Genomic DNA, 16,884 nt, shown 5'->3' on the forward strand with positions numbered 1-16,884 from the left:
TCACAGACCTGTACCCCTGGGGATAAAAATATATTATATGTTTATAAAAAATAAAATTAAAAAAAAAAAAAAAGAACTGCTCATTCTGAGATTTACCCACAGTGCCTTACCATAACCACAATTCTACTCTTCCAGAATGATGCCAAAAATGCCAACAGAATACAAAACAGTTATGCAAATAATGATGACAATGATAGCAGCATCCTTAGTGCTTTATATACAGTGTCTCATTTAATTTTTACAACAACCCTGTAAGGAAGGTTGTATCATTATGCCAATTTTACAGATGAAGAATCAAGACTCAGAGATATTAACTACCTGACTCAAGACCACCCAATTATTAAGTTTATGATGCAGAGAAAAAAATTCAATCCCAAGTCTGAGTCCAAAGCTGGACTCCAACCACCAACATCTACTTCCCCATGTCTGGGTGCCTAAAACTTTCAGCCACCTCTCATGTAGTCTGTATCATGTCAAACCTGAAATAAGCTTAGTGGGCAATAGTAGTTTTCAATGAATCCTTTGTAGTATTTTTTTTATTTTATTTATGTAGAGTAAATTAAAGTACAGCTGACACACAATGTAACATTAGTTTCAGGTGTACAACAGAATTCCAAAAATCTATTCATTATGCTATGCTCACCACAAGTGTAGTTATATCTGTCACTACAGAATGCTATTACACTACTGTATGTTTTTAATGTAACATGTGTTATAGGTATATAAAATATTTTTTCTACCTCCAGATGGTATTACCAATTATAACTTTAGATTATAAAATCCCTTAAAAGAGTTCTATTCTAATTAGCTTGAAAGTAAATAATTATTCATATAAATTAAATATTCCTAAGATTTCCAGAAATTAAGGAAATTAAACTTCCATTTTCAAAAGTTTTTTGTTTTTTGTTTTTTGTTTTTATAGAAACTAAACCAAGTACCTTAAGACCACAAAGTAACAAACATTTAAGTAAACCTTTGGCAAATGAGAATAGTTCAAGATTGTTGGTTCAATAAAAATAGCTATGTCGGGGCACCTGGGTGGCTCAGTGGGTTAAAGCCTCTGCCTTCGGCTCGGGTCATGATCCCAGGGTCCTGGGATCGAGGCCCGCATCGGGCTCTCTGCTCAGCAGGGAGCCTGCTTCCTACTCTCTCTGCCTGCCTCTCTGCCTACTTGTGATCTCTGTCAAATAAATAAATAAAATCCTTAAAAAAAAATAGCTATGTCTTCTGAGTTATCGACATGAAATTAAGATAAACATACATTTTTATTCAACCTGGCTATGTTCTTCCTAAACTTTTATAGGTTTACGGACAGAATAAACTAGAATTACATCTACATTTGTATTTAGCCAAGTTGAATCACTATTCTGATAAACATTTCAGCATTAACCATGTTTTGTATTAAGCCAACTTGAAAATAGTTTCCAAAATCCTTCAGTTACTTAAAACCTAAGAGCTGGATGCCTATGCGGCTCAGTCAGTTAAGTGTCTGCCTTTAGCTCAGGTCATGATCCCAGGACCCTGGGACTGCACCCCACATCAAGTTCCTGCTCAGTGGGAAGCCTGTTTCTCCCTCTTCCTTTCCCACTGCCTCTCCTCCACTTATGCATGCTCTCTCAAATAAATAAATAAAATCTTAAAAAAAAAAAAAAACTATGGTAAATTAATTCATGGATGTTTATTAAATACCAAAGTCATTTCTAATTAAAACAGAACAGGGGGCCTGGGTGGCTCAGTTGGTTAAGCGACTGCCTTCAGCACAGGTCATGATCCTGGAGTCACGGAATCGAGTCCTACATCTGGCTCCCTGCTCAGTGGAAGTCGGCTTCTCCCTCTGACCCTCTCCCCTCTCATGTTCTTTCTCTCTTATTCTCTCTCTCTCAAATAAAGAAACAAAATCTTTAAAAGACTTATTTAAAAAAAATTTTTTTTAAAAGATTGATAAACCACAAGCATTTCAGGTTTATAAGGGGTTTTTTTCTCTTACTTTTATGGTACCAAGCAGCTATACACATATTTGAGTTTATTTATAGGCATATTCATTTTTGCCATATTGAGAAGTATATGGCTATAAAAAGTTGTTAAGATGTATATTCATAAGCTCTGTCAGTGTACTGCAAAATGATGGTTCATGACAGTTCACAGTTAAGCAACTCCCATTTCCTCTGTAAAAGAGCAGTACTTTTTTTTTTTTTTTTTACTTGACAAACGGAGATCACAAGCAGGCAGGCGGGTGGGGGAAGCAGGCTCCCCGCTGAGCAGAGAACCTGACGTGGGTCTCGATCCCAGGACCTTGGGATCACAATCCGAGCCGAAGGCAAAGGCTTTAACCCACTGAGCCACCCAGGCGCCCCTAAAAGAGCAGTACTTTTAAGCCATAATCTAATATTTAAATGAGACTCTAGCAGGAGAAGTAGTGACAGAAAAGAACAACTTTGTATAGGGGTATGCAGAATATGTTTTTATTAAGGAAAAAAAAAAAGTCCCAAAATAAAATGACTAACTGTTCCAGAATAGAAAGAGTAAAATGCAGGATAAAACATGATTGTATATAAAACATTATAAAAAGTTTATGAAAAAGAAATTTTTGTTGTGGTCAAAGCTGGCTAAGATCTGATATATTTATTTTGTAAGAGTTTTGAAAAGTGCTTTAGTATCAAATACATTTACTTGCACAAAATGAAAATTTGATCTTCTATTAAAATGACAAAATTTTCTTGAGTCACTGGTCTACTCTTGATAAAGAGGTTTATAAGGGGCACCTGGGTGGTGCAGTCAGTTACGTGTCTGCTCCTGGTTTTGGCTCAAGTCATGATGTCAGGGTTTTGAGATGGAGCCCCACACCAGGCTCCATGTGGAGTCTGCTTGAGATTCTCTCTCCCTCACCCATTTGTGCTCTCTAAAATAAATAAATAACTTTTAAATGAATAAAGGTTATAAAAGTTTTTTCTTTACCTTCTGAGTAATCTCCCTAGAAGGCAAAAACACCGTGTCTTATCAGAATTTCCTGTGCTTGAAACTGACTTTATCATGACTATTTAAAAAAAGAAAGTCTTCTCACTTTTGAAAGAGCTATGGTTCATCATGTTCCTTCCTATGTTTACTTTAAATGAAATTTTTTTGACACTTTGGTAAAATAGGTAGCCAAGAATTTCTTCTCCCTGACCCATGATCCTATTTAACCAAGTGTTCAAATCTCTAACTCTCCTGACAACTTCTGACTTTCCACCTTTTCAAAATCAAATCCTAAATGATGTATTTTGCCCCTATGACTATCTTTGAAATTTCCTAAAGGTTTCCTGGGAATTCACAACGAATTTCTTCTTTCACCTTGTAAAGAGAGGTATTACAAATAATTAGATTGGGGTACCTCGGTGGCTCAGTTAAACATCTGCTTTTAGTTCAGGTCATGATCCCAGGGCCCTGGGATCGAGCCATGCACTGGTCTTCCTGTTCAGTGGGGAGTCCGCTTCTCCCTCCTCCCCCCCCACTCGTACTCTCTCAAATAAATAAATAAAATCTTCTAAAAAAAAAAAAAAAACCCCAATAATTAGGTTTACTTGATCAAATGTTATGATTTGCATGGGAAGCACTGCCAAAATCAGAAGTGATGCTTACCTTTGCTAGGTTAAATCTATATAAGTAAAATATATTATTATTATTTCAGAAGTTATATGAAGTCTAGAAATTTATCAGTACTCTCACCATCCATATGTTTCTATTTATCAGGATTCCTGGTGCTGTTTTGCCTAATATTAGATAACAATATTATTGTATCATCACTGATAACTTCAGTTATATAGTTTTATCTTAACTTGGTCATGTACAGTATATCTAATACACTATATTCTACCAGATAGGCCAGTGTTTCTCAATCAGAATTCTCATCACTTACTTATGGAGTTTTATTATACAAATGTTTAGGACTTATTCTAGACTTACTAAAAATTTCTACTTAATAATCTTGATATATTCTTTTTGGTTTTGGTTCCCTTCCCACCCTGTTCCACCACCAGCCCTTCCTAATCTTGACATATTCTTGATGTCCTCTAACTATATGTTTGATGGCACATGTGGCTCAGGATTATTATATATTTTACAGTTTCATTCTCTGCAAAGATCATGTACACTTACATACATAAATTAGATGTAATAGCTATTCTTCTTTAAAATGAGGTTAATTATTATGCTTACAGATATTTTGTTTAAAACTTTTTTGGATTGACCTGACTTTGGTTTGCATGCCACGAAACAACCTAATTTCCTCATTACTAGCATTATATTTTATAACACACTCTCATCAGATCTTTCACTTTCAAAATTACCAGAGTGGGGCACCTGGCTAGCTCAGTTGGTAGAGCAGCTGACTCTTGATCTCAGGGTCATGAATTTGAGCCCCACACTGGGCATGGAGATAATTTAAAAATTAACTAGTTAATAATTTAAATCATTGAGTTAAGTTAATCACCACATTTTAAGTCTTCTGTCATCTATAGTAAGTTTTTTGATCTATTCTGATGCTTCTCTGAAAGTGCTTGCAAATCAACTATAAGCTAGAGTGCTCATCTTCAACAACAACAAAAAGGACTGTTGAAAAAGGACTATACCAAGTATAGTCTTGGGCTTCTAATGGCATCACTTAAATAACTTTGAGACCATACCAATGGACTAAGTCAGGATTTCCAAAAAGCTAGTGGAGAAGCAGATTCGTAAGACTACTAACCCAAGATCTAACAGAACAAGAATTAATAGAACAAACCAATGAAGGATGTTTACGAATTTTATTTAAGATATTGCTGATGATTTTATGTTCCTTTTTCTAGATATAAAGAACTCTTTTCTTTTTTCTTTTGTTATCTATAACTTATTAATGACTTAAAGCAGACAATGCTTTTATAAACAGAAATAAAACATTTTTTCCTCCCTGCCTAACTCTTCCATCATTCGAAAACTTTTATTGTGTATTCTTATTTTCACAGCAATATAAATATTAGCACAGGTTCAATAAGAGTCTGTCCCCTAGGTGGAAACAAACATTGCTTATGCAACTGTGGCTTTGACTGGAATGCCATATTTGAAAGCAGTGCTCATTTAATTAAATATGACCAGACAGTTTTAAGGAGCTATGGCTGACTTCATGAAGCCAGTGCTCACAGTTCTCTGAGGAAAACTATACTGGTACCTGGCCTGGAGTTCCCAGCCTCACAGGTGAGGTAAGCAAGATCACTTCCAGGCCCAGAAACTCTGGGTTATGTTTGAGAACCTCAAGAATTCACCAGAATCTATAGATACTACCTGTGAAACCTGATAGTGAATTCTTGACGACTTTGCTTCTTTGGCTTCAAGAGGTTTTTATAAAACTGAAATCCAGGGGCACCTGGGAGGTACAGTTGGTTAAGCATCCAACTCCTGGTTTCTGCTCACTCTGCGATCTCAGGGTCGTGAGATCAACCCCCGAGTAGGCTCCTTGCTCAGTGGAGAGTCTGATTGGGTTTCTCTCAAGGAGGGAAGAGAACTGTCTCTCTTTCTCAAGTAAATCTTTCAAAAAATGTGAAATCCAAAATAAACTATTGAGTATACAACAAAATAAAGTGCTTTTGCACAGCAAAGGAAACCATCAACAAAATAAAAAGGCAACCTACTAAATGGGAGAAGATATTTCCAAATCATTTATCTGATAGGGAATTAATATCCCAAATACATAACAAACTTATACAGTTCAATACCAAAATAACAATCTGATTAAAAAATGAGCAGAGGACCTGAAGAGACATTTTTCCAAAGAAGACACGGATGGCCAAGAGACACATGAAACAATGCTCAACATCATTAATCATCAGAGAAATGAAAATCAAAACCACAATGAGATAATCACCTTGCACCAGTGAAAATGACTAGTATTAAAAAGACAAGAAACAGGGGCGCCTGGGTGACTCAGGGGGTTAAGCCTCTGCCTTCGGCTCAGGTCATGATCCCGGGGTCCTGGGATCAAGCCCCACATCAAGTTCAGGGAGTCTGCTTCTCCCTCTATCTGCCTGTCTCTCTGCCTACTTCTACCTACTTGTGATTTCTCTCTCTGTCAAATAAATAAATAAATTTTTTTTAAAAAGACAAGAAACAGCACATGTTGGCAAGAATGTGGAAAAAAAGGAACATCATGCACTTTTTGTGGGAATGTAAACAGGCATAACCACTGTAAAAGAGCAGAGATGTTCCTCAAAAAATTAAAAATAGAAATACCATATGATCCAGTAATTTCACTACTGGGTCTCTACCCAAAGAAAACAAAAAAAAATAATTCGAAGAGATAGATGTACCCTTTTGTTTCTATAGCATAATTTATAATAGCCAAAATAAGGAAGCAACGCAAGTATCTATCAATAGATGAATGACGATGAGGCATGCATGCACACACATAGACAATGGACTATTTCTCTATCATAAAAAATAATGAAATCTTGCTATCTGTGACAACACAGATGAACCTAGAGGGTATTACGCTAAATGAAGTAAGTCAAAGACACATACCATATGATTTCACTTATATGTGGATCTAAAAAACAAAACCAATTAAAAAAACCAGACTATTAAATACAAAGAACAAGTTGATGGCTGCCAAATGGAAGATGGGGGAAGGGATGGGGAAAAAATGAAAGAAATTAAGAGGTACAAACTCCCACTTACAAAATAAATAAGTCACAGAGGTGATAAGTATAGCACAGGGAATACAGCCAGTAACAAACACTGTACAGCAACAGAGGACATCTGCACTTGTCATGATGAGCACCGAGTAATGTACAGAACTGTCAAATCACTATATAGTGTACACCTAAAACAGAACATGGCATGTTATGTTTGAAACATAACATGGCATGTTATAACACTGCATGTCAATTATACTTTAATAATAATTTTTTCTTCAAGTCCAATCTAAGATTCCTTATAAAAACATTCAGCAAGGGGCGCCTGGGTGGCTCAGTGGGTTAAATCCTCTGCCTTCAGCTCAGGTCATGATCCCAGGGTCCTGGGATCGAGCCCCGCTTCGGGGGGGTCTCTGCTCAGCGGGGAGCCTGCTTCCCCCCCCACCCGCCTGCCTCTCTGCCTACTTGTGATCTCTCTCTGACAAAAAAAAAAAAAAAAACTTAAAAAAAAAAAAAAAACTTAAAAAAAAAAAAAAAACGTTCAGCAAGGCCAACTCACAAGGCCTATACCTACAGAAATAATCAGGTCAAATATAATGATATCAACTTCACGATGACTCTTAATCTACCTTGTGAGGGACTAAATGTGCCCCCCAAAATTCCTCTTGAAACCCTACCCCCACTATGTGAAGGTATCAGGAGGTGAGGCCTTTGGGGAGTTATTAGCCCTTCTTACATGAGGTCATGAGTGTTGAGGGGGATGGTGGGGGGACCATGAGGGTGGAGTCCACACGAATGGGATTAGGTACCCTTTCAAGAGCCAAGAGCTTATTTCCTCTCTCCCTATCTACCCTGTGAGGATTCAGAAAGAGGTCAGCAGGGGCGCCTGGGTGGCTCAGTGGGTTAAAGCCTCTGCCTTCGGCTCAGGTCATGATCTCGGGGTCCTGGGATCGAGCCCCGCATCGGGCTCTCTGCTGATCAGGGAGCCTGTTTCCTCCTCTCTCTCTCTCTCTGCCTGCCTCTCTGCCTGCTTGTGATTTCTCTCTCTGTGTGTGTCAAATAAATAAAATCTTTAAAAAAAAAAAAAAAAAAAAAAAAAAAACAAACAAAAAGAAAGAGGTCAGCAGTCTGCAACCCAGAGAGGATCCTCACCAGAAACCATCCATGCTGGCGCCTTTGATCTTGGGACTTCAAGGCTCCATAACTATGAGAAATAAATTTCTGTTGTTTATAAGCCATCCAGTCTATAATATTTTTGTTATAGCAAAAAGCTATATGCCTTAACTGACTAAAACATATCCCTAATAGTGAAAAATTTTGTTTTAAAACAGGGGAACTGACCATGTGCTCACGCTGTTCATTACTTATCCACTGATTTGGCTTGACCAAACTTTAGTCAAGCTTTTCTTCTTTCCCACAAGCTCCTAAACTTTGGCTTGCCCTAAAGTTAAGCAAGTAGTGCAGGACTTCCTCCTTAACAGGGCATTCCAAGTATCAGCTGACCACAGGGGGAAAACAAATCCAGTTAAGCTATCCTGATCATGTAATCTGCTTACCTAGCCTACCCTCCTGACTCACTCCCATACAAAGTTCCTGCTGGTCCTGCTTAACCTTCTCTATAAAAGTTTTTTTGTGTGTTTGATTTTGAGACACTTGCAGATCTTTCAGTCAGAGCATTCTCCTTTTTTAATAATCATTTTGAAAAGTCTCTCCTTACCTAAATCCAGACTGGTTTTTATTTAATAGTATTATGACAAACCACCTATTTGCAAACTCCAAAACAATGACATTTATTTTCCTCTATTAAAAATGACTGGTATCATTTCCAAAACTTAAAGGCCAAGGTAAAATTAGGTGCATACAAAAAGCACTACATGTGAAATTACTGTCCAGAGTACCAGCACCCTAATCTTAAGTTATTCATTCATCTTTCTACTTTATAAAAATGAAGAATTTGGGTCAGGTAATTGCTAATACCCCTTCTATCCTATTAATCTAATAGGAATTTGGTAAAAAAGTTCAACTGAGACAGGGCTCTATGTAAGTCAATACACAAAAATGAGGTGGTGGTGAACTGAGCGCTTCTCCAGCAGAAAAATAAGAACTTAGATTTTTTTCATATCTATTTCTATAACTTCAAAAAGAGATTTCAGAAATAATTTCTGAAGATAAAGATCCCAATGATCAAACCCATACTGATTCGTAAGTACTTCACATATCCACACAATGGAATATTATTCAGTCATAAAAAGGAAGTATTGATATGTGCTATAAACATAAATGAACCTTGAAAACATTATGCTAAGTGAAAGCCATACTCAAAAGGCCACATATTGTATGATTCCATTTATATGAAATGTTCAGAACATGCAAATCTATAGAGACAGAAAAGTAGATTAGTCATTACCAACCGCTGGGGGAAGGGGAAATGGAAAGTGACTACTAAAGCAATACAGTGTTTCTTTTGGGGGTGATGAAAATGTACTTGAATTAGACAGTGGTGATGGCCCTACAACCCTGTGAATATACTAAAACCACTGAACTGGACACTTTACAACAGAGAACTTTATGGTATGTGAATTATATCTTTTAAAAAAAACTGGGTTAAAAAAATACTTGCATATGTTAATTGTACTAACAATGCAATAGTTATATCCTAAAATCAGAAAACACATTACATAATCCACATTTCAAATTCAGTCTCTCAAACACACTGATTTACTTCTGATTAGTTTTCTTTATCTAATCTGTGATAAGAAAAAAACTATAGTAGCTACAAATTTAAATTATGTCTAATAATTTGAGATAAAACACAAAATGAAGCCCTAGACTGCATAAATGTCACAAAAACTCACATCTTTTAATATCATGTTAAATGTAAAATTTAGAATACTTAATATATGCAAAGCTCTGGTTCATGGTGGTATATGAAGAGGAAAAAAAATCTATTCTTGAAACACTTTATATCTAACAAAGAGCTGTTGTCTTCACTGGCATAAATCAAGAAACTTACAAACAGAGACCATATAACAGTGTAGCTAAGAATTCATGTTAATGAAGTTCATATGTAGCTTTCTCAGACTTGCAAAATACATCATCTTTAAATTGGATATATGGATACAATTAAATTACATCTCCCAATAAAGCTGGCCAATAATGAGAAAGACTCCTATACCCATATCCTTGATATGGGTATCACTTGATGTGATTTTGGTCTAAGAGTGATAAAGTAATGACTAACCAAGGCCACCAGAGAAAAAGGCTTCCTGGTCAAACATACATAATTTGATAAAGGTAACTTTTCCAATATCTGAATGACTACTTCCTTGAAAAACAGGATTATTCTCAATCATATTCACCTCTGCATTTTTATTTTTACTGAGAATGTAATCAACAACTTTAGTCCTAATGTCAATTTATAACTTTAAAATTCACTTAATAAATTTTTGGCCTAAATATATGATTTCACTTTGCATCCCCTATCTCCTGGCCCTTCCACGCAAGGTATCACAGAAATAAAAATTAGCAAGTTATGGGGCACCTGGGTGGCTCAGTCACTTAAACATCTGCCTTTAGCTCAGGTCATGCATGATCCCAGGGTCCTGGAACCAAACCCCATGTCAGGCTCCCTACTCAGCAGGGAGTCTGCTTCTCTCTCTCCTTCTGTTCCTCCACCACCCCTCACTTGTGCACATGTACACTTGCGCTCTTGCACACTCTCTCACTTGCTCAAATAAATAAATAAAATCTTTTTTAAAATTAGCAAGTTACCTTATAGCTAAAAGGATCATGGCACTGAAGTACCAGTAATCTTCACCATATAGAGCCCAGGCACATTTTAATATTTTCCTGTCTCACATCTAAATGTCGTGAACTGTTTGTGAGGATAGTCACTGTCACAAATAACACAAGTCTGAGAAACCAAGCATGTGCTAGTAATATCAAATAACACTATTTTCCTTGTATTTATGACAAATTATTTTTTAAATTAGTAATTTCAAGGGCAAATATCCCATTCTTAGGCTGCCTGGTCTGTATATTTGATTCAAAGTTATTCACATGGTGGTGTTCTATTCATTAAGATGAGGCTCATTTTACAGGACATACATAAACTCTCACACAAAGAGTTAAACATGTAATGCAAGAACTCAATATAGCATTTACCCATCCTGCAGGGAGAAGCCTACCAACTGAATAATTTTAACTGTTGTAACAAAATAATACAATAAAAAATTTCTCAGTTAAACAATGTTTTGATAAAATTATTTTGCCCAAACTTAACTCTTAAATAAGTAAATAAGTATCACAATCAACTCTACTATTTATCCTCTAGTTTATTTATAATAATCACCTAAAAGTGTTAAAGCAGCAATCTTTTAAAATAAATTTAATATAGTAGCCATTTTAGTTATATAAAATAAAACAAAATATCAGAAGTGGGGTGCCTATCTGGCTCAGATGATGGAGCATGTGACTCTTGGATCTTGGGGTTCTGAGTTTGTTTTATTAACATATAATGTATTAGTTGTTTCAGGGGTACAGGTCATTCATCAGTCTTACACAACTCACAGTGCTCACCATAGCCCATACCCTCCCCACTGGCCATCACCCAGCCACCCCATCCATCCCACCACCCTCCACTCCAGCAACCCTCTGTTGGTTTCCTAAGATTAAGAGTCTCTCATGGTTTGTCTCCCTCTCTGGTTTCGTCTTATTTCATTTCCCCCTCCCTTCCCCTAAGATCCTCTGTCTTGTTTCTCAAATTCCTCATGTCATGGAGATCATATGATAATTGTCTTTCTCTGACTGACTTACTTTGCTTAAGATAATACCCTCTAGTTCCCTCCACATCACTGCAAATGGCAAGATTTCAGGTTTTTTGATGGCTGCATAATATTCCATTGTGTGTGTGTGTGTGTGTGTATACACACACCACATCTTTTTTATCCATTCATCTGTTGATGGACATCTAGGCTCTTTCCACAGTTGGCTACTGAGGACATTGCTGCTATAAATATTGGGGTGCACATGCCCCTCTGGATCACTACATCTGTATCTTTGGAGTAAATACCCACTAGTGCAGTTGCTGGGTCATAGGGTAGCTCTATTTTTAACTTTTCTTTTTTTTCTTTTTTTTTTTTTTTAACTTTTTGAGGAACCTCTATACTGTTTTCCAGAGTGGCTGCACCAGCTTACATTCCCACCAACACTGTAGGAGGGTTCTGGGGTCCTGAGTTTGAGCCCACATTGGGGGTAAAGATTACTTTAAAAAAATAAATGAAAAGTTTGAAAAAAATATATATATATATATATCTCTCAGAAGTGAAAGCATTTCATGGAACTTTTGTTTTGGTTGCGGAAGAGTAAAAAAAAAGTTCAAAAACCACTGACCTAAAACTATTGATTCCCTATAGCAGTGCCTGACACTTAAATGTTTTATTAATCTTTCCTGAGCACTAATATTTCTTTTAACTTAGCCACCTAAATATTAGTAACCATTTATTCAAAGTCTACTACTGACTATGCACTATACTCTCCCTTTGCAAATATTATCTCAACAGTTCTCATAAAAATCTTGTAAGGTATCATCCCTATGTAACAGAAGAGGAAACTAAAGCTTAGTAATTTATCCAAGGCTGCATAAAGTAGTACTTGGTTTATCAACGAAGCCCATACCTTCCTGCTATAGTGCCCCACTTTACAGTCTTCTTTGAATATAAACTTGCAATGAAACTTCCAAGATGAGATTGAATTTTCAAGAATATTTACCCATGACCTAAACAGGTTACTATTTTACTTATTTTTCTGATATGTTTAAATTTTAAGCTCACATAAAATATTCTCACTTTATATACCCTCCATACAATCTTCTTTGATAGTCAAAAAAGACAGTCATTTCTGATAGCCAAAGCAATATAACTGTATGGAAGAATACTTCAGTTCAGCAAATGGAAAAACCTCCAATTAAAGCAAAATAAAAAAGTCTCTGAGAAACCAAACTATGGGAAATCTCTGTTAAGCCTCATGATTAACAACAAACTGAAACCTTACACATAACTAATTATTCCCTACCCAGATGAGCAAACCTAAAACCAAATAAGTAGGAAAGTATCAAATTCAACTACATGAAATTATCATTAAATATCAATCACACTAATCAACCTCATGCTCAAAGGGTCATCCAATCCAGCTCTCTCCAAGTGTGTTGCTTGCATCAAAGGTGCAGCAGAATGTTAAAAGGATTTATGGGAAAAAAATACCAAGTTTGGGGGGCACCTGGGTGGCTCAGTCAGTTAAGCATCTGCCTTCAGCTCAGGTCATGATCTCAGGGTCCTGGGATTGAGTTCCACATCGGGCTCCCTGCTCAGTAGGGAGCCTGTTTCTCTCTCTTCCTCTGCCCCTCTGCCTGGTTGTGTGCCCTCTCTCTCTCTCTCTTTCAAATAAATAAATAAAACTTTTTTTAAAAAATCAAGTTTGGGAAACAGTGGGTTAAACAAATTAAAATTGGTCTCTCTACTTCACATTCTCTCAGAGCCCTTAACATGTTAATGTAAATTAAGATCTCCAAAAGAAGGATTCATCATCTTTATGCAAATACGGTATAAAGAGATTAAATGACTTAACCAAGGTCATAACACAGACAATTAACCGCAAACTTAGAACCAGAGTCTAATTCTCCTGATTCCCACTCCAAAATTCATTCTACCTCCTTGAGATTTTACATTTGATATTAAAGAAAAAGCTTTCCCAAGGACCACTTCTACAAAAGATAAGATGGAAAACACTGGTGGCTTGTCTGTACAGTATTTTTCACCATCCCACCAAAACTAATATCCTTTTTAAAAAACTAAGTAGCAGAAAATGTTTATGAAACAACAAAGCCTCCTCCTCAAGCTAAGACAAAGTATCTGCAGATTATATGCACAATGGTATTCCAAAATTTATATTCTTATAAAAATATTCCCTCTAGAAAAATCAGAGATATAATCTTTTCTAATCTATACCTGGTTGGAACTAAAAGAACAGTAAGGAAGACAACCCAGACTGTTAGGTCCATTAGAACAGGGACATGTCTATTGCCCTCACCACTATAATATCAGAACCTGATACACAGTAGGTATTCCAAACATATTTGCTAAAAGAATGAAAACATGGGGCGCCTGGGTGGCTCAGTGGGTTAAAAGAACAAACAATAAATCCTTACCATTAATAAATTCCTACCAATAAATCCCTAATATTCCTCTACCATTAATTAGTTATAGGAGCTTAATCAAATCATAATCTTTCTGAATCTGAGTACCCCACTTGCAAATGAAGCTGTTAGACCAAAATGATCAAGATCTCTTCTACTTGTAACAATTTGTAAATTTTATACAAATTAAATCTCAAATTCCTACCCTTTGAGGGTATGTCCACAATACAAAATTATAACAAAAATAATGTTAGCAAATCATTGATATTGATCATTTCATTTAATGTGCCCATTACACATGTAAATCAGATCAGTATTACTACCTATATTTTAGAGGTAAGGTATTGAAGCCCAGAGAAACTGACTAGACTGGAATCACAGTTATTAAGTAGAGAAGCACAGACTTTGAACCCAAGATTTTAGTGTCGAAATCCCCAAATCTTTCCATTACACTTTGTCCTCCCATGGTAGGGACAGGGATGCCCAGATGATGACAGCAAGTATTTCTTTGGCTTTCAGATGTTGATTTAACAGCACTACAGCACAAAAGGTTTCTCAAACTCTCATAATCCCACCATCCCAATGTTAAATTTTCAATGTTAATACCCACTCTGTGAAAAAAAATTATTTTAATGCAACAAATTAATCACATTTTTCTTAGACTCCAAGGTTAACTAATGCCACTATTATGACAGAGAATGACAGAAGAATGAAAAGAATCTACAGTATGAATAAAAATCTTTTACATCAAAATACCATCTTAGTTCAAATAATATGTACTCACATTCAAATACTGTTAAATTCAAAGACCATCTTATATCATTAGATGCTACATTTAAAATGAGAGGTCCACTTATGCAAACTCTGATATCAGAAATGAGGCTGTTTAAACCATTAACTCTTTCAGGTCTTGTTACATAACACCATACTTCAAATTAATACTCCAAGTGCAACTTTTCTAAACTCCAGGAAGGAACAAACCCAACTCTAGGCTCAAATTTGGTGTTAAAATAAACAAATGGCATTTACATCACACTCTTACCCTCAGAGAAATACAACTGGGCAACCAGAAGTATCCCAGGTTATGGACTTATATCTCCCCAAGACTTTAACCAATCAGCTGACTCTCACATTTAATTCTACTAATTTCCTGTCCTAAAAAATGTACATATCCTTATATCAAATATGATTCTCACAGTTACAGCAAAATCCCTTTCAACGAAGAGTATACTATAATGAAATAAACATACACTTATTAAACCTTTCAAAGACACAACACTGCATTAAATTCTCTGCCAAGAAAATTAAGTGAGCACTATCTTTAAAGGGTTACGTATGAAAATGGTCTGGAATATGCTTAGAGTGAGTCACAATTATTAAGTATAAGTAGATATAACATGCTAACAATAATCCTGCAGAAGAGTAAAATAAAATCCCTCCTCCTCCAAAAAAAAAATCAATTGCATTCGTCCAAAATAAATACACACACACAGAAATGGCAATATTGGGCTCATTTGTGCAAGATCCTGAGTTACTATCGTGCCCTGTAAACTTTGCCAAGTTCTGGAGGCTTACCAAAAGTTTAGCTTGTTAAATTAAGAGTTAAAAATCTCCACCGACTCAAAAGGTCTTATACCTGAAAAGAATTTACCATGAACACAAATGAGAATTTTAACAAAACCACAGCCGGAGCTAATAGCATCGATCCGTACTTAAATTCCTCTGCTGGTAAAATGCTCAGGAGCACAAGACTCATCAGCAGTTCAACACTGATAAGTTTGAGAAGAGCTGTTGAAATCTTGCGGGCCAATCAAAAACCCCAGTGAACTGTCACTAAATAAAAGTCACAGCGTATGTGACAGCTTTACAGGCCAGTTCAAAAAACCACAGGGCCATCGAATGTAGGCGATTTTCCGAGCAAGTTATCTAGGCTAGCCCAGGTTATTTACCAGAGTGCAAGCTGTCCCCAGGGGAGCGCAGCAAATGATAACTTGGGTCCCAGGACAGGTTCCTCTTCACACAAGGATGACTTTCCTATTAGTGCCAACTGTACACTTGCATGCTCCGAAAATAGGGGCAAGTCCCGAATACCAGGGGTTACAACGGCAACGTTGTCTATTATGGGCTGAAGCTCAGAAGAATCCCAATGCTGAAACGCTCGGACCTATAACCCCGAAGTGACTTTCCAACCGTGCTCTCACCCAGGATCATTCTATCCCCAAAGGAAGCCAATCACTAGTTGTAACGAGGCCTGGCAAAACAGTAAGAAGGCTCGAAAAGTTCACGTAAGAGACACGGAAAAGGTGCGGGCTTCGAGAGGGGAGACCAACGTTAAGGCATCTTTAGGCTCAAACATTTTAAAAGCCAAAATGCATACAAAGACCCTTCTCCCGGAGGACTCCAGGCAGAAAGAGACGCACAGCCCCGCAGTCACTGCGACAGAATGGGGCTCCAGGGGTTCACCCAGACAAGCAGCCCGGACTGAGGCTCCGATTTGTCCAGGGAAGGTCCGGAACCCTGGGAAGGGGTCTGCATTGTGGCCAGGCGGAGCGCACAGCCCCTTCTCCCGGGCCCCTTTCTCTCTCCTTCCCCACGACCAGGCCTCTCCTGGCTCCTCTTCCCCTTCTCCTCCCTCCCTCCCCCTTCCCCCAGTCACACACAAAACAAGGCCACCTCCCCCCCCCCACAAATCCCACCAACTTTCGCGCTCCCCCCTTCCCACCTCTCAGGAGCGCACAGAAACTGCAGGCCAGGAGGCTCCTCAGGACGGCCCCCATCTTCCCTTCTCGCGTTCTCTTCTCTCACCGGCGAGGGGCGGCCAGAAGAGGGGGAGGCGAGGAGCCGGAGCGGCCGCCGCAGCGGCAGGTCTGCACGCTCATGCTTCCCAGCTTTCCAGAGAGAGAAGAAAGAAAGGGGCACGTCAGGGCTCCGCGCGCGCCGTCGCCGCCGCCGCCCTCTCTACCGCGCCGCTCGGCCGGGGGCTCGCGCGACGCCAGCGTCTGCTTCCATGCCGCCGCCTCCTCCCCCGGCGCCCCGCTTCCCCCGCGCAGC

At 37.8% G+C, this 16,884-nt stretch overlaps 1 protein-coding gene across 1 annotated transcript in view; it reads right to left on the minus strand.

Annotated features, from left to right (window-relative positions):
- The window catches only part of LOC111142027 (LDL receptor related protein 6), a 173,046-nt gene extending 156,436 nt beyond the window's left edge, over positions 1-16,610 (minus strand). The window contains exon 1 of the mRNA XM_022494947.1: positions 16,556-16,610. Within this exon, the coding sequence (XP_022350655.1) occupies positions 16,556-16,610 (55 nt within the window). The remainder of the gene's footprint in view (positions 1-16,555) is intronic.
- Between the last annotated feature and the right edge of the window lie 274 nt (positions 16,611-16,884).

This window comes from Enhydra lutris, unplaced genomic scaffold (assembly GCF_002288905.1).
Source record: "Enhydra lutris kenyoni isolate GAN:26980312 unplaced genomic scaffold, ASM228890v2 scaffoldscaffold7, whole genome shotgun sequence".
NCBI lineage: Eukaryota > Metazoa > Chordata > Mammalia > Carnivora > Mustelidae > Enhydra > Enhydra lutris.